General features: G+C 34.5%; 1 protein-coding gene across 1 annotated transcript in view; it reads right to left on the bottom strand.

Annotated features, from left to right (window-relative positions):
- The window catches only part of LOC145662521 (scavenger receptor class B member 1-like), an 89,944-nt gene extending 69,793 nt beyond the window's left edge, over positions 1 to 20,151 (bottom strand). The window contains exon 1 of the mRNA XM_081728180.1: positions 19,478 to 20,151. Coding sequence (XP_081584306.1) covers positions 19,478 to 19,640 — 163 coding nt within the window. The 5' untranslated portion in view covers positions 19,641 to 20,151. The remainder of the gene's footprint in view (positions 1 to 19,477) is intronic.
- Positions 20,152 to 25,894: the final 5,743 nt, after the last annotated feature.

Below are 25,894 nucleotides of genomic sequence, written 5' to 3'. Positions count from 1 at the left end.
TACTTGTTTGTAGGATATTTTGATTAATAAATAAAGAAGAAAAGTTGCAACTTCAAAATGTTTTATGTCTAAAAGAAAAGGTTAATGTTGATCTAAAATTGATCTAGTATTGATTTGATTTTAATACAATATTGATCTCTTGAACTTTGAAGAATTATGTACAACTCTGAAAACATTATTAGATAGCTATTTAAAATTAAATTTTATAGTGTTAACGATAATTTTAAGTTACTATATCCAATTAACTATAGTGTCGTCTTCCTAGTGTTCATAATGAAATGCTTGATAAAGAATATATTTTAGTATTAGTTTCACTTTAATAGATGGCATGTTAAGGAGCCTATTTCTGTTGGCTATAAATGATAACATTTTCTAGCTTCATGAATACTCATTCTTGTCGATTTTCTCGAAAATTACGCATTAAAACTTACCCCTTTATTGAAAATAATATAAATAAATAATTTTTACTTATTTATTTGTAAGTGAGTGTGGAAAGTGTTACGTGTAACTGTGCCCAAGAAACTATTCTTAACTTATATCCAAAACTGAGTAACTCTACATTTATCTGAGCACATACCACATCTCTGAATTAGGCTTATCAAACACAAGTCTTATTCCCAACACCTTCAATTACTCATATTGTTCAGCTTGATGAAATATATCAATTACTTTATTGGGCATATATATTTGTATATCTTTGGATATACAGTATTTATTTTATTATAAACTAGTTCTATTGTAGAATTTTATTGTATATATTAGTGGAAGGTAAAATAGGAAAAGGAAGAAGATTACAGTTAACGGACAATTTTAAAGAGACCAAATTTTCATACGAAGAGGATATGAAAAGGATTGTAGCGAATAGTACTTTCCAAATTAGGAGCGAGAACCCTTTCCCGTAATGGCTGATGAGGCATGCTATATTAGATAAAAACATTTCACATTTTATATTAAAAGACTTGTGTATTTAATTATTGTCAATATTCAAATTTTAAGTTGCTAGCCAATCAAAACAGGATAATATAGATTAGAAACGAAGAAAATGAAAATCAAGATATCATTACACAATCCATTTGCTGATTAACCCAAATCGATATAGCATAATTATAAATTTTCTTAGTAATAATACCCCATTACTTTGGACATATTACAAGATATTTGCTAACACATTCAAATATAGGCATAGAAAAGTTTGAGTTTTGTGTTTTCCGTTCTTTACAGCACCAAGGTTATCAAGTACGGAGCCTCCGAGCTCCGAGCCACGGTCTGGACTTGAATCTGGTGCAAGTAGTAAGTGCAAGAATATTCTCACAGTGTAAGTATTTCCTGTAGGTATTTCCCCACCACACTATCTCGCTTTCAAGATTATGCCACAAGTCTCAGTTAGACATAGAAAAATATAGACACATACATGTTTCCTAATTAATCCAATTTCCGAAAAATATTACAGCACAAAATTTTCGAACGAAGGGCCCTTATATACATATATTCCTTAAACATTTCCTCTAAAGTTCATTCAAGGAACGTTCAGTACCTCATGTAAACAAATACACGTGGTGATTGTTTCATTTTATTGGTTAAAGAGCCTTGCCGCATCCATGCGGCAGAAGAAAATAGTCCATTGTCAAGTAAGCTGTTTTTTAATGTTTTTGTTGCTTATAAGGCTAATTACCAGAAATACAATTTACTTACAGTGAAATAACAGAAAAAAACACTCTATCTAAGAACTAAATTGAATTAATGCAATAAAAGAGAATACGCATGCGTAGAAACTGGGTTTGGCCTACCTTATGCGCTAATCACAGTTTACAATATGGCTGCGTGCGGGGAATATGCAAAACGCCGACAGAATACAAGCACGTGCTTCTCGAAGAAAGCGGTGACCGATAGCCAATCATCCGATAGCTGGCGGAGTAATACAATTCTACAATGTTTACATCAGGATCAGAAGGTTCGTTGAATGAACTTTATATGCTGATACTATATCTATATTCAGATCTTGTGTCTGAAGAAGCTCAAAATATTACCTTTAGATTTATGTTAGGTGTAGGTATATATTTAGCAACTATAGAGTATGTTAGTTTGAGATATCAATGTTTTTTAACAACGTTTCAGATGTATTGGAGTACAAACGAGACCTTGTGGGTCTGGATAAAGCAGGCATGGCTGCAAATAAGATATCCAATCTTCAGCAGACTCTTGGGGTTACCCTTATATTGACCTACTGGACCATGGAAAGGTACTAAGAGACGCCCACTGTCAAGGATCATCTAATTGGAGTCGTCCCTGTATTGTTAGGATCCTACAGACCATCAGAAATCTGCACACCCGACTACAACCAAATCCGATTAGGAAGCAAAGTGTCATCATGACGAGAAAATGAGACTGCCTCCATGGAGTATGTCCCAGGTGAGACGCTGCGATAGCAATAACACAACTTCCAGCCACAGCGATAGTACGATGGAGAATCTCTTAATATGATCACAAAGCACCGCTTTTGCGAAACTGGAGTGAAAATGCATACCTTGAACTACTAGTCTGATATTCTGACATTTGCAGTTATCCCTCAAAACTGCAAATAACTGCAGTTATCTGCAGTTATCTACCAGTTATACCCGCTTTGTCTAGGATTCAGTTCCTTTCTGTAACGCAAAAGTCGATGTAATACATATATATATATATATATATATATATATATATATATATATATATATATTCAGATTTTATCACGGCAGACGAATGGCCGGTAGTTAAACCGATTTTTGATTGTTCATGACTTGAGATCAACTTAATGGATCACGCCAATCAGCGGACTTCATTCCTAAGTTTTGACCCGCTACATTCTGAACAAAATTGATGATGATCCATCAAGTACCGGTAATTCTTGAGATTTTGAGTCTCACGGATGGACACACAGACAGACAGAGTAAATCTATAGAAAGGAGTTCTTGGTGAACCAAATTCATCAAAAATTAATTATTTTTTTGTAAACTTTATTAAAATTTCGATTACAAAACACGTATATGTAGTGTGGCTAAAGGAAAAAAAACCAGGACGATTGACTGCACCAACTTTTTATGGGCGAAAATTTTTAGCGATTTTGGATAGGAAGAACACACGCTTTTCGCCCATTAAACAAAATTGACACAGTCAATCGTCCTGGGGTTTCGAAATTTGGATTCTGTGTAAGAAAAGACATCTAATTCATACCCTGAGGTCCGATGCACAGAACTTTTATTTTTTGTGTGGCTGTATAATAATAATAATAATAATAATAATAATAATAATAATAATAGGGGAAGGTCGGGTAGTATCGGACACTTAAGGAACATGTGATGTAACAACTTTACGATAATCAGAAATTAAATAAAAACCTCATATGTGCAATCCTTATACATATCTTTATAACACTACATAAACCATATTTCACTTTTACTACAAAATTTAGAGAAACTGAAAAAAATGTAAAAGTCTAATTTTTCAACATATAAAAAAACTGGCGGGTTATATCGGACAGATCTGTTATTACCTTCTTAGATTCCTTACATGTCTTCTTACATACGTTACAAACTGCAGATTGTTATGTTGTATTGCAAATATCACATTTATAATAAAATGCATCTCTTTCAAGACTTTCACAGTTTTCATGTGCCCAACCTTTGCACGAATTACACTGTATCCAGGTCTCCTCAAAGTTTCCAACATAAATTACGCAATCAGTCTTTGTTTTGCCGTCGAATTTCAGAGACTTCCTTGCTGATCCAACTGCTTGGTTGAGCATCGACTGCTTTCGTAAGTCCTTTGTCCCTTGTTACTCTTGGGAACACAAATAATGGAGGGATAAATTGATCACTTGACGCGTTTATGCATAAAAGAATTGTTACGTTTTTGCCTTTTTCTCCAGATGTTAATTTCTCTGCCTGCTTTTTCCCTTTTATAAACACAACTTTTAACTGGTTTTCATGAACTACTACCACACCAGTTTCATCAGCATTAAAAATTCTCGATGGTTTAAAATAATATTTATTCATAGGTTCAGAGAGTTTGTCAAAAAATTTATACCAACGTGCTCCTTGCTGAATCCTATATAGCCCGCTGCAAACTTGTGGACTCCGCGCACCTCAAACTTAAATCGGGATGTCTCTTCATGAAAGAATAATAAAAATCTTTCCCGGCTAGTCCTTTGTTTCTGTTAAATTTATGGTTCAGATTCAAGTGTTCAGCGAACTTAAATGCTAGTTACACAATTTTTTTTCTTGTTGAGAGGCATCAACTGGCTGTCCAGATCTTTGACAAGATTATACAGTAACTTATCTTGTTCATCCGTAAAAGTGTTTTGAAATTTACCCATTGGCGGTTTTACTTGAATTTCTTTTCCAAAGGAAAGAAATCTTACCCTGTCACCTAAAGTGCTTTTCGGGACGGAAGACTGTTTACTTGCTTCTCTTGTACTCATCCCACCACTTATCACTTTTCAATTGCTGTTTTCATATTTTCCTCTGACCATTAATCTCTTTTTGTCCATTTTTATCTGAAAAACATGAGCGAACTATGAGATTTCGCATTGAAACTTCGAATATTGCTGTCCGATATTGCCCGCCAACACCCTGTCCGATACCACCCGACCAACGTGCATGATAATAAAGAGTCTTGAAATAAATTGTCTTGCAATGTAGGCAATAATATAATGCCAATTAGGATACAAAACTACAACAACAATGTACAACTACTTAAATTCATATTTCACTTAACTTTGTTTCTGTAATTAGCCGACAAAATTAAGTACTTGCAACCACAAACCGCACAAAAACTACAAATCGTCGCATCACATGTACACCTTTCAACGTACTATCTCAGAATGTTGGCGCTACGCTTCCCTCACAAAGAACTACTAACACATGACTAAAGAGTGTCACCATCCTGTTCCGAAAATAGTGAACTATACACTGTCCGATACTATACGCTGTCCGATACTATCCGACTTTCCCCTAATAATAATAATAATAATAATAATAATATATGAAACCTCCCTTAATGGACACCTCTATAATACGGACAGTTTTTTTGTCCCGGCAAAAACATATGTTCTCTTACGGAACAAAACTCTCCATTTTACGGACACTCTCAGATACGGACGTGGACAGTCCTTCCCCCCCCCCAAACATTTCAATAACCTCTTCATAACGGACAGAAATTATTCTCGGTTCTGCGACACACACACAGACAGACACACACACACACATACATGTTTCTTCTGCAACCGTACTGAGGATTCTCAGTGCACACTTGCTAAAGAGCTTTATTACCCTTGTAGAAGAAAAAGCATGCATTTTTCACTAAATAAAAATTTAGCCCATTAGTTGATTCCTAACGCATCTTTTCAGAAAGTTCTGAGAACTTGAAATAAATGAAAAATGCTTACATGTACTTAAGAAAATTGCCGTACACGAATTATCTTTTGCAGTATACGAATATATTAATACTTCCCCCAGCAATAATATTATTTAACAAAAATGAATTTCTCCTTCATCCCTCCCAGTAACTCAAATACGTACTAAATAGAGTATTTTCATATTGAATTTTACGTATTTACGCTCATACAAAATGTATTTTCTGTATATTACTGCATACAATTACCGTTGTGAGAAATTAAACGGACACCTCTCAGTAACGGACAAAAATTCATGTCCCATTGGTGTCCGTTGTATAGAAGTTTCACAGTAATAATAATAATAATAATAATAATAATAATAATAATAATAATAATAATAATAATAATAATAATAATAATAATAATAATAATAATAATAAACAGGTGAGCTTCTTTTCATATTGTCAAACTATTTAGACTAGCAAACGGTGTGAATAGTGGATCTATAACTTGTAGTTGTAATAAGGGACTGAGGTCAGAGAGAAACTTATTTTTGGGACTTTGAAACCATACCAAAAAGCGATTTCTTGCTATTAATTTTCGTTTTAGCTATATGAAGGTTAATATATAAACCGGAAGTGTTCATAGATTTCTACAACTTCCGTTTGCACTAAAGAAATCAACTTAAGAGATGGAACATATTTTCGCCGTACAGAATACATATGAAGGAACTGTTGCTCGTTATTTATTACCAGTTTTCCTCTTTGGAGATTAACGTTAAGAGGCCTCATCACTGTGAAATTAAAATACCGCTAATTTTACAGTAATTATGTGATATCTTCAAATAGATAAAAGATAATCGAAAAAGATAAGACCTCCCTATACAGTATTATTTTGCGTGAGATACCGTTATCACGACTCATTTATCTGCTTTCGATTTCCACCCATTTAAATAATTGGCATTTATTTTCGCGTTTCTAAATAACAGCAAACGAAAAGCTACTAGGTGACTCGTGATAACGGTACTTCATGCAAAATAACATCGTCTAGGGAGATCTTAATCCACTTTTCGATTATATTTTATGTATTTGAAGATATCACATAATTACTGTAAAATTAGCGGTATTTTAATTTCGCAGTGATAGAGACTCTTAAAACCGAACCCTGAATTCTACGAGTTCCAGCTCGAATAGAGGGTTAAGGAAGGCAATGCCTTGCCGTGGGAAATCAAAGCCCGGGGCGAGAGTATACGACGGCGCCCCCATACATATATTCCAAGTTATTTTTCTCTCTTTTTTTTCTCCCGAATTTTCCGCCCCTTACTTCGGCGCCCGGACCGTCTCTCCGCTCGCCCTCTCTACGGCACGGTACTGAAGAAAGATGTAGGACCTATTCTTGGGACGATAAATTGTTTGCGAAACACCCTTCTCGCTATTTTTTTTCCTCTCTCTCTATACCTATGAAAAATCAAGTTGAAACTGGAAATAGGAGTAAATTTCCACCACTCCTGGTTTTCGTAGAGAGATTTTTTTTTTTTCAGATGCTGAATTTGTTCCAAAAAGCTGTTCTGTTACCATATTTTGTTCTTTGGTGATAAAGGTTGAAACCACAAATTGTTAATTTCAACCCCTTCCAGTTTAAATAGAGGATTAACCTACTAGAAGGGAGCTATTTTAGGGACACTGAATCCAACTATTTTGCGATATGTCTTACCGTTTTTGCTCTGATACCTGTTGACAAGACACAAACAAATATAGCAGTTCTATAAGCCTTCCGACATATATGCATATAGTAGTTTGGAAGTCAAATATTTATTTTGCTTTTTACTAATAGCTCGCTCGCTGATTGTAAATTTAGGAACTTCTATGACCTTTGATCTTATGTTAATCTTTCATTTTGTTTATGTTAATCACTATAGAATAAATCAATCATTATAGAGCAGAAGTTGTTTCCTTTCTTGATAGTAAGAAGCGGTTTCCTGCAATAGATTGAGCGTTCCCAAAATACGCCTATATTTCTTCTCCATTCTTAACTCTCTAATAAAACCGGAAATAATAGAAATCCAGTACAACTTCCTGTTTCAACATTGATCTACATAGAGCAAAAAAACTATAAGAAATAGAGACCGGAAGTAGCAGAAATCAACAACTTCTGGTTTTTACATTGATTGCTATAGAGTGAAAACGAATAGGTCTATAGATACCAAGAAGCGAGTTTTTGCAATCAGTTAAACGTATCGAGAATATAATCCATCACCACTCTTAATCTTTCCTCTAAAAGCAGAGGTGGTAGAAAATCTACTGCCACTTCCGGTTTAAATATTTAGAAAAAAATCACGTTATCCAAACCAAACTCTTTCACGTGGCATACACGTGACATTGTTCTGTGTTTAAGCTGAAAACAAAAGTGTTTACCGGAATTGCTATAATGCACACGGTTCACGAACCAATTTGTTAACTAAACTACAGATATCTAAGGCAAATATTTCCCCGAACGACGTTCCGATTCATTCCTGTCCTGACTAAACCACTTACACTGTTGCTTGTTATGAGCACCCATCACAGCGAAATTAAAATACTGCCAATTTTTACAGTAATTGTGTGATATCTTCAAATGGATAAAACATAATCAAAAAGTGGAACAAGAGCTCCCTAGACAATATTATTTTACATGAGATACCGTTATCACGACTCACTTATCCGCTTTCGATTTCCAGCCATTTAGAAAATCGGCATTTATTTTCGCATGTGTATGAATGGCTGCAAACGGATAGCTACTCCGTGACTCGTGATAACGGTACCTCATGCAAAATAATATTGTCTAGCGCGCTCTTGTACCTCATTTCGATTACCTTTTATCTCTTTGAAGATATCACATAATTACTGTAAAATTAGCGGTATTTTAATTTCGCAGTGATTAGGCCTCTTAAGTTTACCAAATAATATATATTTCTTCTTCTTCTATTTTCTCGAAAACTATGCATGAATAGTTATGCTCACTCACGTTGTTTTTATTCAGTTCAATGAGATTGTCGATTTGTATATGTCTGATGTCTGGATATTTCGCTATAAAACGTTGATAATATTGCTGAATTGATTTATTTGGAAATTAAACTTCATACAGCTATCTTTGCAAGCGTGCCGATATTTTTTTAGTAAATAAATAAATAGATGAATGAGAATAAGGCAGACGTATATAGAGGGAGTGAAAGAGCAAGTTGCACGATTACTTAAGAAGTCTTTAAAAGAAGCAACAGGTGGATTTGGGTCAAACAACTTGTTTCTCGGGGGGTCATTGAATGAGGCTCACGTGACGAGACATTCAACGCTATCTCTATTCTGGTCTTTCGTATAGCATTAAACGATGGATTTCCGGAAGTTGTTCTTGTGCAACTCGTATTTTATTTATTTTGAAAGGAAGGAAGGAAGGAAGGAAGAAACAGATGATAAAATACTACGCTAATCAGAAAATGACCTGTTTGTGGTTTAGTTTTCTTCTTTCCTTGACTTGAGAATCCACAATCACTATGAGCTTAATGTAAACTGACTATAATATCTCACTTGTAAAGTATTATTTATTTTTTAAATGATCTGAAGTTAATCCTCTGTTTTGACTATTTAGTGGTGTAACCTAGGAAGAAATCAAGAGGTTGTAAAAACTAAGGTTGTTAAAAATTGAATAATTCAGTATTCACTATTGACATGGGCGCCCGAAGAAAATTTTCTAGGGGGGCTTATCTCCCTGGTTACATATTACGTTTGGTATTTTTTTTTTATTTGTATTAAGAAAATCTTAAGATATTTAATACATTTTCGTAAGCCAGAGAGGGGCCCGGACACCACGCTGCCCTCCCCTTCGGGCACCCATGACTATTGAATAATTCATTTTCCGAATATTCGTTATTTGATTAACTGCTCGAATATTTCTGTTTATTAGAACAAAAATACATGGAATTTTACCAATTTCACTAATCAAAACTTCTTCCCACCAGGTACAGATGTAAATAGGTAGATTGTTATTGCTAGGATTTACTGATTGCTAAAATGTGATTTGCTTTTTCCTATCAACCTTTACTTCTAAGTAACAGCGCTTCTAGAATAGGCATGTCTGAACACACACACACACACACACACATATATATATATATATATATATATATATATATATATATATATATATATATATATATATATATATATATATATATATAGTGGGTATACGAGGAGCAGTCAGAAAATTCCCGGGATTTTACTGTAGCTTTTAATTTAAGCACACGGCTAATCATCTTCAAAGTAGGCATTTTCGGAACAGACACACACAGGTGCTCCATCACTCCTGCTATTACTGGAAATGCCAATGAAACTCCTCTTTTGATATCTTCCGAACTTCAGCCGTCGTTGCGTTGGTTTTGATCCCATTTCTTGTCCACCTTTGAGGCCTATTTTCACCTTGTACAGAGCCCAACATCCGATGATACTAAACTGTTCCTAAGGCTGTCAAAGTCTGAAACAGATTTCCCGCAATTTTGCAATTGAAGTTGATGTTTTGGACGTTGGTCGAACTGTAACATTGCACCAACTGTTCAACACATACTCCTCCGTTTCAGCTACACTACTCATACACTGCCTATTGTGGCCTGTTCACAATTGTCATATTCATAATTAGGCAACCTAAGGACTGTACTGTATAAGGTTCATTGTGATTGCATCAAAAATACCAAAACTACAACAACATTCCGGGAACATTTTGACTGACCTTCGTATATTCCTACACTGAGTTCTTATAATTCGAACTTCTGCTTAACTTCTGCCGGATTTTGGGCTGAATGATTTTTAAAAACTATAACTCCAATTCTAACAGGAATAAAACAACTCTTTAACATTATAGTAAGTAAAAATTAACTATTTGAAGGTCAGTTCGTAAAGTACATTCATTGTACTTTACGAACTGAAATACAATGATGTTATCAATATCGTAAATTGAATTTTCTTTTACATTAAAGAAAGGTTGTAAGATATTATAAAGCTACGAGAAACGGTAGCAATAACAAAGCAATACTTAAGAATGATAATATAGTGACTCTCAGTCTCTTTATGTGACGGGGGCACAGTGGCTTAGTGGTAGAGTGCTTATTTCTGGTGCGTGGAGTCCTTGGTTTGATCCCCGAATAAGTGTAAACTTTACATTACTTGTAATTCATTTTACTTCAGTTGAGAGTGGGCTTTTCTACAACCAACTGGATTTTAAATTCTAGGAATTCTAGAACATCATGACTTATAAGAAAATCTTGAAGCTCACCTAAACTTAGAAATTAACCACCTCTTCAAGGATGTACAGATAGAGACTGAAAAACGAAATGACATCTTTCAGTTTAACATCCCACGATTATGCTCATCAGGCTAAGAGAGACGGATGGTTTAATCAACTAAATGATGATGGAAAAATTGGTGGAATAATAATGTGGGAGGAAACGGAAGTACTTTGAGAAAACCTACGGATACAACGTTGTCCACCACAAACTTACTTGACCAGGGATAGAACCAAGGACTCCACGTATCACTAAGCCACCGTGCCCCCTACATACAAATAGCCTGAGTGTCTCGTAGATGACTATATTATCATTCTTAAATATTGCTTTGTTATTGCTACCGTTTCTCGTAGCTTTATAACATCTTACAATCTTACTTTAATGTAAAAGAAGATTCAATTTATGATATTGATAAACATCATTGCATTTCAGTTTATTCGTAAGAAAGAAACTGTTACGTATGAAGTAATAAACAGACCATAAATTGGATATTTAGGATAATATTTGAAATGAAATCCTTGAGTTTTACGTCCCACGATTATGCCGGTTAGGCTAAAGTAGACGGTGATCATGAGAAATGAATGAAATGGTGGAATGAAGAAAGTGGGAGGAAACGGGAGAACCCCGAGAAAACCCACGACCACAATGTTTGTCCACCACAAAGTCCACACGGCGCGAGCTGGGATCGAACCGGGGACCCTAAGCACCGGAGGTGAACGCTCTACCACTGAGCCACCGCGGCCCCGGATAACATTTGAGTTGTATTATTTGTATTTAAAAGGCATTTAAAGTACAATTGACAGAAAAAGAAAGAAAAAAGAACACAATGAGGGTTGTTCTAATGTGTAATGCTTAATTTCACCTTTGATATAATGTGTCATTGTAAATTTCACCGTTGATATAATATGTCATTGTAAATTTAAAGGTAATACAAAAGACAAAACTCTAGTAATACTTAAAGCTCAGTAAATAATCGTACATTACGTTGTAGTGGAGTAATATATTTTTATCATAATTCGCCAGTTTCTAATACAAATAATTATATTTGTTTTACGAAACTCAAAATAGAGAAATAATGTATCTGGGTACTTGAAGCATTCTTTCAGAATTTATAGATCACTCAAAAGAAATTTAAAATATTCTACGATACAAATGAAGCCACATTCTTTAATGGTTCTACGATAACATCATCACCCTCATTTACGTCAGTTCTTTTTATTTATTTTTTTTCTTTTTTAATCAGTTGAAATAGAGTGAAAGTGGGACAGAAGGAAAATATGTTGTGTCTACCTAAGTATATCAAAGGTTGGGATGATGAGGGTGAAATTTGACCTTGGCACGGCACGCAAGTATTGAGGAAAAACGAGTGGTATTTTGGATAAGAATTGGATAAGAATGCAATATTCCTCAAAAGGCTTCCGAAAGAGAAGAGACAGCAATAATTAAGTCTAAGCTAACCTCCCTACTTCGTTGTAAGACACAACTAACTGAGCCAAAGTTCAATGTAATCCAATAGTAATTCCGTCAGTTTCGACATTTTGATATTTACAATTAAACTGGTAATTAGTATAATGATTGCAAAGAAAAAATAGTAAATCATTATTATACGTACACTACATTTACTTCATGTTTAACAGGATAACAACAGTCGGATTCCACGTTAATCAGTAGATCCCGTCTCATATAGCTTTGCTGCTGAAAGGGACGTTAAACTCAAAATCAACTCAACTCAATAACATTTATTTTCAAATTGATGTTAGTATGTTCATCTAATTCTTGTTCTAAATACCAATTAATGATTTTTTTTTTAAATTGACTAAGTCCAAACCCCAAAATTTGATCCCTCTTCCCATAACTCGAAAACCAAAAGTTTGCACATGAAAGTATTTGAGATGCATACTAAGCCAATCAAATTCTACCTCTATATCAAGCAGTTTCCCTTCACCTGCACACAAAAGCATGGGCGTAATTCTCAAAACTTATCATTCTCCAGTTTGACTGTACAATTTTCAATGGTAAATTGTCTCCCTTAAAAAAAAAAAAAAAAAAAAAAAAAAAAGTCTCTGAAACTCGCCTGTGGGCATCTCTGATACCAAGTTTGGCCAATATCGAGTGAATTTTCTAGATACCTTACGATATATAGCATACGAAGGATATAAATAAGAAATTGGAAGTAAATTGACAACACTGAATGGAAGATTTTATGAAGAATTTAGACGATTAGGAACTGACATTTCTTCAGTATGATAACAATAATATTAATAATTTTAAACTTAGGTTCATTGAGCGTTTACTTTTCCTATAATACTATTGCATGATGCAGGCTCCAAAATACTGATAACGAGTAAATTCTACTAGAAGTTAGAATCTAAGATATTATGACTACCCGCTACTTTTTGAAAAAATGTCGTTACGCTAATGTAAAAGTCACAGGGCACAATAGAACTGCTCACCAGACGGAAACAGGGATCTTACTCGATCAATGATTGTGATGCTTAGCCTATACGTAAAATGCGAAATGCCGGCGATATATCAGAGTTCGATAGGGGCCAGATTATGATGACCAAAGAACAGGAAAAGAGTAGGTATATCGGGTGTTCGCGAGCTGCTATGATTAGTGTTTTCCAAGGGTGTAAGAAGGATGGTGAAACTACAACCAAACGATGAGACGTGAGGCGGGCCTACCTGATTAAAGACGTTGAGCATTAGAGTGTCGAGGTTGGTACAACAGGATAGAATGCAAATTGTGGTTCAATTAACAACAGACATTAAAAGACAAGCAGAGGGTAAAGCATGAGTGTATCTAAGCATACAGTTCACCATGTACTAGCATACTAGCATACTAGATATGGGCCTCCACAGCCTTCGTCCCATATGTGTATCAATGTTAACCGGACGGTATCGTCAATTACGATTGGAATCGGAATGTATTCATCGCCGATAAGGCGGCCACCGAGCAATAGCACAGCATTGCTTGGTCCACTGAATCACGATATTGCTTTCATCATATCGGTGGTCGAGTCAGAATTCATCGTCTTCCAAGGAACAGCTACTCGAGACGTACACAGTAGGACGACGACACGCCAGTCCATTATGGTACGGGGATTCTTGACATGGTCATGCAAAGGTCCAGTAATGTGTGTGACTCCTCCTAGCATTCGGCAGGTCATTGCTGATTGTGTACACTCATTCACTTTGGTTATATTTCCAGCTGATAATAACGATCACAACGTCAACCTTGACCTGCAATGGCTCGAGGAGCACAGTGGTGAATTTCAATTTGTATAATAACCCTCAAACTTACCCTATCTTAACTTACTACACCTTTGGGATGTCATTGATCATCAGATCCAAGCTCATCGTGGAATTTACAGAAATTAAGTGAGTTGTGTGTGCATATGTGGTGCACCATGTCTCCAGCCACCTACCAAAAGCTCATTACTTCCATGCCAAAACTCATTGCTGCTGACCTGACCTAATAGGTAGACATACCACATATTAGATAGGTGGTCATTATGTTTTAGCTGGTTCCAGCACAATAAGGTTTGCTGATGACATAGCACTGATAGCGGAGAATGAAAAGGACATGCTGGAAGCACCTTCAAACTTGAACGACCAACTCGAAAAAAATGCAAAATGTTAAATAAGAAGAAAACCAAAGTGATAAAGTGCACAAGAGTAGGAGAGGAAAGGCAAGCATATGGCTGGATGGAGAGAAAATCGAAAACGTTAAGACATTCCCCTATTTAGGAAGTCTAACATCCTCGGACGGAAGAAGTGAAAAAGACATAAGGTCCAGAATAGCACAGGCTAAACAAGCATTCAATAGGAAAAGAGGACTACTAACATCAAGAAATGTGTCGTTGAACGTTCGTAAACAATTTATTAAGACATTGGTATGGAGCTTGGCGCTGTACGGATCACAGACGTCGAGATTGAGAAAAGCTGAAATATCCAAGCTGGAAGAATTTGAAATGTGGTGTTGGCGCAGAATGCTGCGCATATCATGGACCAAAATGAAAAGGAATGAAGACGTATTAAGGAAGCTAATGAAGGACGACAGATCATGAAGATAATAGGAAAAAGAAGAAACAGCATGCTTGGTCATCTTATTCGGCTTTCCGATTAAATCACCGTGTTGATAGAAGAAAAAGCAGAAGGAAAACCAGGAAGAGGAAGACCAAGGATAGAATATAGAGGCAGAAGCCGCCTTATCAAAACATAAAACAACTCTCCCAACGGAGAGAAAAGTTTTAAAATGTTCATGTTACCCACCAACCTATGGTTGAAGTGAACAAGATCATACTTATAGGAAATACAGTAAAACTTTAGTAAATCAACACTAGCCGGAAGTAGTACGTAGAACATAATGGCAACTCTACACCAGAACTAGTAAAAAGTGCCCACGCTTGGATATATTTCTAATTGTGCTTTCTATACTAATTTGAAGATGCTGAATCCAAAGAAACTATTCTTTTTAAACTAATTCATCCATGAGGTCATTGCCGAAAATGACTTCAAAGTTGGCATACACGCGTTTGGTTTATTGATCGTAAAGTAGAAATTCACTGAGTTTGTCGTACTACAAATCATATACATACTCAATATACATATAGTATCATTACTTAATTGTATATATACACACTTTTTCTTAATCAAAAAGTATAAGCAATGATTTTTAAAAAAGTGCAGTTAGAAATGTATCGAAGCCTGAGCATTTTGATTATTGACATAATCAGTACTACAGAGACTCCAACTTTGAAGTCATTTTTCTCATGATTTTTTGGATGGATATATTTTAAAATAGTTTCATTGGATTTAGTACAGCGCAGTAAGTTAGATTTTTTCTGGGGGTCAAGCATTAATACGCGTATTTGGGCTCCTAGAAAAAGTTGTTTTTCTAAATCTTGGACCCCTCTTTCATCTTTCTCTTACTCTTTATGGGTCCCCGGAGCCTGCGGCCCTCCCGCACGGCATGGTCTGCGGAGGCGTTAGTTACGCCCCTGGGCCTGTTCCATACATGACAAATTAATTAAGGGGACAATATTGACAAATCTCAAAGCCATACTAATAAATATTATTTCTAGGGCCCCTGAAAGTAGACATTTTTTTACTGAAATAGGCCCACGACTCATTTTTGTTATATTTGCGTTTTGTGTGCTGTTTTGTTTACGCAATGTACTGAACCTGTTTGATGCTTCATTTATAATTTCATGTTCGTATCGCATATGAAGTAAGAAAATTTTGTCTTAAAGTGCCCCCCCCCCCCTCGAATGACGGGGAGCTTACCTGTAGAGGCAGTTGCCCCTTGCCCCTCTTCCCCACAAGTTACGGCCCCGATTTGGTATCTGCACTTTAATATAAAAACTTCACTTAGAAATGAATCGAAGCGTGGACAATTTTTACTAGTGGCATAATCGGACGTTGTTTATATGAGTTTTCAGTGGAATAGTGATTATGTATATACCGAGGTACTATCTTAAGTTGAATTAAGTAAAGCAACAGTGTGGTGTGGAAAAAAAAAAAATGTAGTGTACACACTTTCTCACGCCGAAAAAGCATTTTCATTTCCCACACAAAGTAACGGGAACAGACAAATCTAGATAAAAGACAATAAATGACTTATGTAACGTACTTATTTATAAATACGATTTTGAGCCAAGATAGTTTTATTACATAGCCAAACAAACATATCACATCTGCAGTTTATATTAAGAATGCGTCAGGTATTTTGTAATATAAAAATTTTGAAAATACGATATTGTTTTTGTGTTGGACAAACTTCGTATGCATGAGTTTTTTCGGGGTTCTCACCTTTCCTCCCACTTTCTTCACCTCACCATTTCATTCATTTCTCATCATCACCGTCTCCTTTATCCTTTATCCGTGGGACGTAAAACTGAAAGATTTAATTTCGATTTATATTGTGTACGTACAAAAAAATAAATAAAACAAAATAAAATAAATAAATGAAAAATAAAACGAAATTATTCGAGTAATCAAAATATTCATATTGTACAGTATATCATTATGAAAGGTTAGATGATTAATTTCAACAAAAAAATAGTCTATCATATATTTTTATTACGCTTTTCAATTCTTTTAACGAACATTTATTAACATTTCAGTTAATAGAACAATAAGAATAAGTTTGAATGGATAGATGAATAGATGAGAGTTTAATGTCCCTTTCAGCAGTAAGGCTATATGAAATGAGGACCTACAGGTAAGTTTGAATGGAGTTGAACGATTTAGAGAAAAATTTGATGTCTCGTTTTCTATATAATTGCCCTATTATCTTAAGACTCCTGTGATTGGCTACACGCTTTTTTAAAAGCAACCGTTGAAAATTGTCCCACATAATACCTGTATGATACGGACGATAGGGTAATCTAACCACAGATTGAATAATTATTGTGAATATTATACATATATGGTGAAAACTCAAAGTTATACTCAGTCCTCTCTGTGGTTTCGTGTGCAAATAGATAAGTTTACATTAATACATTGAACTGAAGTAATTTTGATCGCATTTATTATTTAAGTAGGACCTTAAACAGATATTCATTTTCAAGTAATTGTCCGAACTAGTATACATTATGCATAGTAAAACTTGAACAAGCATCATTTTATTCTAATAATTGTTTGAATAATTATTTTGTTCGAATAATTACGAATTTAAAAAAATATTGCTCGAAATATGTATTTTAATGAGGCATTATTCGAATTTGACCGTCACTAGATAATAATAACAATATTAAGCCCTATTGTATGTGGGTAAAATTATACTCATATATTCGTAGTTGTCTGTAGTAGGTCGAACATAGGTTCCGCTACTATTAAATGCCCTACCCTAAAGAACGTTTTGTTGTTCCTAGGACTGTTGAGAAAATGAATAAAAATGACACGCCACTTTGAATGCTTGCTCGAATTTTTTTTAAAAACTAACATTTTACTTCAGTAGATATTTATTTTTAAAAAATGAGCTGAAAAATCATGTTTGAAGTACCCATCAGTTTTCAAATGCTTCACATTTTCTCGTTACTTAGAAGTTGAAGTAAGATTGATATATTTTTCTTTTTCTTGCTTTCTTCTAGACCAAATTAATGGGTCAATACTAACTACGGTCGCAGCATTGGAGCCATCTCGATCAAATCAGTAAAATTGTTCTATGTAATAATTTATTATGAAAATAATAATTGATTAAAAATGTGAGTAAAACTGCAAAAGTAAGAAAAATGGATGGCATGGACGAAAGATATTGCCTGATTCAGAACAGTTGTCATAATTATAAAATATTGATTAAATGCGGACGTAGGGCGGTGCAAAGATGAATTGTTATAAAACACACAAAAAGGAATGTACTAGTAAAATAATTGTCAAAATGTAGAAGATGATTGCATGTTTAAAAAATATATAAAAACAGAATGGATTTAAGTAGAACACCTTTGCACCAGCACCAAGTGCAAGTTAAGATTTTTCTCTCGTTCTGGAATAAATATGTACACTACATTCCCGTCATCGGTTATTTCTTGCTTAGAGCAATGCCGGATAAGAGAAATATAATTTATTTTTTTTAATATTTGCATTACATTACATGTTTTTATTTACTTTATGAGAAATTTGCAAATCATTTCAAAATACAATTTAACGAACATTGGCACAGCACAGATTACATCACGAATGTCAAGTTCATTATCTTCGCTACTTCGCAGAACTTTTTGTTTTCCTAACTCATTCTCCGTTTCGCTTGTGTACTATCGGGCTTGATTTTCTTCTACTCTGGTATAAGAAACAGTAAGTAGCACGTACTCAGCAGCAATGACTTATCAAATACACTATATTTAGAATTTATCAAAGATCTCCAATTCTTCGACAGATCTAGCGACTATCTTCACCCTGACAGCATAGTTGGTACGCTCTAATGGGGCGTTTACACTTAGTCGATTTGCGTTCGATTCAGTTGAATTGACGTCACTTTCAACTTAATCGACCGTGTAAACGGGACTTCAACTTAATCGCTTGTTGATCGAAGGCGACTAATCGACTGGCAACTGAATTAAAAGACGTTCTATTTTCTGTGGTTGAAATAATTGAACACATCCATCAATCTGATTCGGCCTAGTTGCTTCGATTTAGTGGCAAATGCAGCGAGTCGATTTAGTCGTGCGACTAAATCGACTAAGTGTAAACGCCCCATAACGGAGACTAATCGATAATTGCACAAATATGTCTAAAAAGTTGGAAAAGTAAGGTAGTTTAACATACTTTAAAGGGCGTATTCACCACCCAACATTAAGCCGTCACTTTTCAAAAAGTTTCAATCTCACACTCCTAGTCAATTTTAGCACTAGCAAAGTTTTTTTTTTTTACTATTTTCGTACGAATTACATTGAAATTAAGTTGGTTGGCAAATGCTCGGTAAAGTGATCAGTTACAACGTAAAGCCAACGTTGGCAGTTGGCTAGTTTACTGTTTCCGTCTGTTGGGGCTATTGCCTATTATTCTAGACCACACGTTTTCTTTCAGATGTTCGTGGTAATCATTTCGCTGTGCTTCAAAATCTCAACTACAAGTTTTAACATTTCACACTTTGATGGCGTGGAGTGGTAACGACAACATATAAAATAAAAAGAAAGAAAAAATAGGAAACCATTTTTGTGGTCGGAACAACTTAACTGACAAGATGTTCTTTCCTTTTGAATTGTTAAGCAATTTCTTAAACTAAAGGTGTAAAAAGAAATGAAAAGACCTGAAATAAAAGTCGTTATATGAACAAAGAAGAAAACATTACTTACCTTTATTTGCCCTTGCAGCTCTATTTGTTGCTAACAAAATTTTCTCGCCGGTATTGCTGAGGGTATCTGCAGTGTTACGGATCTCAGTGCTGCAAGAATCGCAGTCCGAAAATCCACAACAGCAGGGTAAACTTGCTCCTCTGGTACATGTCTTCAGCTTCATGATTATGGTATTATATCTTCCTGGGTTTCTTTCCGACTACAAAAATTATTATACTTTCTTTTTGATTTCCTAACCTAGAAAAAGCGTAAACAACGCCAACAAGTAGGTACCACACGAGTATTTCTTAATGTAGAACGATCATATTCACTAACTGTCCAAAGTCATCACTAGTTGTCAAATGAACAGCATATTCGAAAAGGCAGCAAATAAAAATGGTGACACCCTCGCTAATTATTCGTTTCGAAGAAGAAGAAGAAGAAGAAGGAATGAAAAAAAACTGTGTTCCAATCTAACATTGGTGCTGCTGCCCAGGTCAGACCGAAGTTACTCTCACTTTCAGTTTATCGAGCGAGCGAACACTTTCTTTTGAAAAAAAGGGAGAGTGAGCAGATGAAGGGAACATAGACGCATATCGTTGTCTCACTGCCGTTTTCTTGTGTAATTCAGCAGTTTTCTTCTTCTTTTTTGTTTTGTAGTTGTGTTACCTCCCTCCTTCTCTCCTATTTTTCTTCTTTGCTATCTCCTCTTTTGTATTTTTTTTTAAAATTTTTCTTTCCCTGAATTATGAGAAAGCCTGATGAATTATTCTATATCACTTATATAATGAGATACCACTCTACTCTGTAAACTTGTTGCCTTCAGTCCCATGCTTTCTTTATTATGTTAGTACTTGAGAGTCCCCCACTACTTGCACTTATTTAACTGCTTCTGGCATCTGTAATTATAATGAGAGAAGTTTTCTTGATTAGTCAAACATGTAGAAGAAAAAAACGGTGTTTTCTTTCCTTTTCAGTAAACAATGTTTATTGTTGGACAAGATTGATCAAATGATCGGCGGCCTGGTATTTGGATCTTGAATATTAGCACTTACATGATTTACAACACATTTTACCCTATTCCATGGACGTTTATTTTATATACGTATATGACAGGCCCGTACCCAGAACACTAAGACCATTTTTGAAGCGGCTAATTTGAGTTTATGTTATATATATGTATATATATATATATATATATATATATATATATATATATATATATATGTTACATTTATATATCAAGAAATAACTATAAATTTTAGGGGGCTGAAAATGGTCGCAGGGGAGCTGAAAGGCTGAGGCTCCTGTCCACCTTCTAGCTACGGGCCTGGTGTGTGAGTATTAGCGATACATATTGGGTCATTAATAAAAGAACATCTATTGAACAACTTAAAATGGTTATACAGGGTGGCCCAAAAGTAAGTATACAATCCCATATTGATCAACTCATTGCTTTTTATAGTATCATTTCTTATTGTTATTCATCAAGTAGACTAAGTTTCTCTATTATTTGTTCTTAATGTATTTTTACTTATCTCTTAAGCTCGGAACAACCGAAACAAATAAACCAATAAGCTAGAATGTTATACTTGATCAATGCAGGGATGTGTACCAACTTTTGGGCCATCCTGTACATCATCAAATATTGTATCAAATGTTTCAGCAAAGCGGAATTTGAACGTGTACGATACCAAGTTGTATACAACTTTTAGGTTGATTACAACATTTGATACAACTGTTCTAAAATAAAACATGTTCTATTCCTATCCAGCATTGCATCAAAGAAAACAAAGTAAAATCATTGTGCAGTAGCGCTAAACGTGAATAAGAGAAGCTTATTGCTACCTACAAGCAGCATCCTGTTTTGTATAACTGTAAACTTAAAGAATATTACAATAAATACAAGGCTGGCAAGGCCAGAGACTAAGGTTAGTGAGTGTTCACATTTTACATGCAGGGTTCATATTTACAATTGCTCGTTTATTTTAAGATTTACTAGTTAAACAGCTTACTTTTAAACAACTGCCTCAAGCAAGTACCGCGTTGCACTCTATGCCTATCAACAAATGCAAAAATTGAATGAATAAATGTAAACAAATGAGCTACAAAATTAAGATTGTAATGCGTATTTGATTGTTTATAATGCGTGTAAAAGTTTTAGCCAACTTAATTAACCAAATGACTATCAAAGAAAATTTCATACAACATTTGATAGAAAATTATGACCATGTATTTCATAGTGGGCTTTAGTAATATTTGTCCTGGATTGTTTATGTTTATTCTGGTCAAAAGCTCAGACCTTAATCGCTTATAAATACAATGATACTTTGAAATCCGAACTTAATCCGTTTCAGAAGGCCACTTGAGTTTCAGGACAAGTTTTCCCTTTTAAAATAACAGAAACTCAAATCCGTTCTTGGGTCCCATAAACTCGGATTTTTAAAATGATTTTAACAATACAAGAACGGATTGATAAGTAATTTGATTCGCATACTAATAGACGGCGCTGATGTCATCTTGTAAAATGAGTTACGAAGTTTTCTTTCTATGAATAAATAATACGTGATCTCAACTCATTCTGACAGTAATTCATTTGACTGACAATTAATTAAACAGAAGTGTATCGAGTAACAGTGAAAAATGAATAAAATTGGTATCCATGTTATGGTTCAATTATTTTCTTTCTCTCGCTCTCTCTCTCTCTCTCTCTTTTTCTGGAAGGGAAAACAGAGAAGGAAATTCGTGAGAGGTTGTTATCAAAAGCAACACCCTAAGGAAAGTTCAGCCGTTTTTGTTCTGGAAATTTCGATGTCAGATGCTTTTAGCAGGGGCGACCATTATAGCAAAAGTGGATGATATTCTGACGAAAATAGAGCAAGAGTGGGTGTAGGCAGTCTTAAGAGCGCCAACTACCTAGACAACCATCACCGAACAATGTTAAACCATTTGGGTAAAACTGTCTACGAAAAGGAACTCGAACTTTTGAATTTCACATGCTCTGACTCAAAAACAATTACTCGATCGCATTTCTATTTGTGAATCTCTACTGAAATGTAATGAACTCGAATCATTTCTGAAACTGCAGATTGTGAGGAATAAAAAGTAGAAAACCTACTACAAAAATGTTGGGGGAAAATATCGTGGGTGAAGCGAGAAGGTCCACAGTATGTACCAAAGCGAAAACTAACGCCCAGCAAGATTATGCTGTGCGTTTGGTAGATTTGAGGACATCGTGCATTACAGACTGCTGCTGCCGAGACGAACGATATATTCGCACTTGTACTGTTGATGATAAGTGCGAGTGCACTAGGAATTCAAAAGAAACGACTGTAACTGGTCAACAGAAGTATGTCGTATACCTAATTGACAATGCCAGACGGTATACGTCTTTAACGATCCGTCAGAAATTGAGAGAAGTTGTCTGGTAGGTTTTCATGCATCTATCATATAGCCCGGACTTTGCAACGTCAACCTATCATTTGTTTTGGTCTCTATACAACTCCTTGAAAGGTGTTCAGTTAGTTTGAAGAAGCCTGTGAAAACCACGTGTTACATTCCTTTCTTTCTTTCTTTTTTTTCTTTTTCTTTTCTTTTCTTTTTTTTTAAAAAAAAAGAAAACCACATAAATTCTATAGCGATGGGATTATGATGTTGACGAAAAATGACAGAAAATCATCGAACAGAATGGCGCATATGTGCTTACATAATATTATTTTCTTTCCAAATCATAATAACTGTCTTCTCAATTTTAAGTTATGAGAGCTCACACGGTATTAACACCGTCAGTCGTTAAGGAGTTTCATGGTCTTACTTCAAAGACTCTCATCACATCCTAATAAAACTTATCTGGATCTCAGGGGAAAGTGTACTCTTTGAAACTAAAAATAATAATCAAAATCAGTACATCTATGTTGAGTTTACTCTTAAGCATGCACGCAATGAAGCTGGCTAATTAAAATAGTAACACAATTAGCCGTTGAGGAGTTTCATGGTATTGCTCCGAAGACTCTCACTAGATCATTATGAAATTAATATGAAACTACTGCAAGAGCATATATATATATATATATATATATATATATATATATATATATATATATATATATATATATATATATGTATGTATCAACGAAATTAGTGTACCTATTTCGAAGTTTTGCGTGATTACAGACACACTGCGGTATTGACATTGTCAGCCACTGAGAAGTTTTGTCATATATGTCCGAAGACTATCACTAGATCCTTGGTACTACAAAATCAGCGGAAAGTGTAATCTGTTAAAAAAAAAAAAAAAAAAAAAAAAAAAAAAAAAATTAGTACGCAAGTGTCACGATGAGAAACTTTATAAAAAAAAGCGCATCAACATCAGTTTCATCATAATAGATAATGTAGTTATCTAAAAATATTTATGTGTATACCTGTATGTGTGTAACGTGTATCTTTTATTTTTAAAAGATCGGAAACTATGCATATGTGCATTTTCCCTTACTCGTATCATTTTGGTAGTTCAGAGAGATCTATCAATTGGTATGTGTCTCACTATTGGTCATTTTTTCCTTACAAACAAATAAGATCATAAATGGATTATTTTGTTGTATGAGTATACCAACCTGGGTGCACAAATTCTTTCTTTCGAACATATAGGCTGAAGAAAACAGGATAAAATGAACTTTAAAGGTTCATAATTTCAAAACTATGGAACCTACCGTAGTCTGGTCAAGATTTCACTTAAGAAATAATATGTACGCTATCCAAAAATACATGTTTCAGAGTTCTAAGATACTCACGCAACAATTTATATAGAGGGGATTTGGCTACGAACATATAATTTGAAGTACTCACTCAAAACCTACCTTTATAAAAAGTTGTTGCAGAAGTACCACAGGATTTTGAAACATGGATATTTGGATAGGACACATATTAGTTCCTAAATAAAGTCTTGACCCGACTTCTGTAGGTTCCACAGTATTGGAGCAATGGGCCTTTAAAGTTCTTTTTTTTTTTCATGTTTTTAGCAGCGTATAACTCCGAAAGGAAGCATTTGTGCACCGAAGTTGGTCTATACTTTTCGTCTTATCTTGGTATCAGGAACCACCTCCCAGGTTTTGAAACACCCTGTATATATATATATATATATATATATATATATATATATATATATATATATATATATATATATATATATATATATATATATGTGTGTGTGTGTGTGTGTGTGTGTGTGTGTGTGTGACCCAAAGAATCACATATTAGACAGTGAATTGAATTCTAACTCTTAACGGGATGATCTACCTTTTCTCGGCACAAAAAATTTTATATTGGGCCTTATGGGGAGAACATGGCTACCGAATTTCCTCAGTTTCTAAGGAACTAGGTATCTCTAATGGGAAAGAAAAATTTTGCAGCATTCTACAGAAGTTTATTAACAGGTTGAAATACTTAAATTGTATATTTGTCTGCTAGTTTAGCAGAAATAAATTATTAAAAAATAAATAAATTAGTATCTTTTTATACAAATTATAATATGTCTAACTTTGAAACCAATTATGGTAGAAAGATCAACTTTTTTTTGTTTTATTCCTTGAGAAGAAACGACTCTAATAGTTTTAATCACAACCATATCTGATACGCCAATTAAAAAATAGTATTTTAATATAAGTATTAAAGTCCACCTGTCAAGAAGTTTGACGAGGGTAAGGCATCCGCGCCCACCCTTTTCTTTTGTTTTCGTCCCGAGAGATATGAAGGGACCGTTTTCACAGCAGGTGTCAATGCGAATGTAAACATCCTGTCCTCACGTTCAATAGCCCAAGTTCGGCCACTTTCTCTTTCTTTTTTTTCCTCTCTCTCTCTCTTTCGAGGAGGTGTTTCTACCCTGTAAGAAAATTATAGATATGTAGAGAAAATGGTGATCAATTATTTCTGATAGCCAGATGATAGACAAGCATTCTAAAATGCCTTCGAATTCCAAAAATGTATCGACCATAACTTTACCATCTGGTTATTTTCAGGAGGCAAAAGTTATATTATTATTATTATTATTATTATTATTATTATTATTATTATTATTATTATTATTATTATTATTATTATTATTATTATTATTATTATTATTATTATTATTATCTCAAGAACAGCAACAGGATAATATTCCAAAAAGATGTCTCAAAAGTATCAAAGTTCTGAACAGTTTTTACAGCTGTAGTGGAGAAATGAAGTTATTTAGGACATTTATTATTTTGTTTATTTCTAACGACAACTAAAAAGTTTATGTATTTTACATTGTGCAAAATTATTTTAACTTGCAAAAGAATCTTTTGTAATGAAATTTAACGAGTTAGTTCTTGTGTGATCTGATGAGATTTCAATTGAGACTCTCCCCACCTCGCTCCCCTGTATCACTTCGTTTGACATTTCAAAGAAAATATTTTTCAT

This window comes from Thermobia domestica, chromosome 10 (assembly GCF_964235325.1).
Source record: "Thermobia domestica chromosome 10, izTheDome1.hap1.1, whole genome shotgun sequence".
NCBI classification, from domain to species: Eukaryota; Metazoa; Arthropoda; class Insecta; order Zygentoma; family Lepismatidae; genus Thermobia; species Thermobia domestica.
This window is presented reverse-complemented; position numbering and strand designations above follow the sequence as displayed.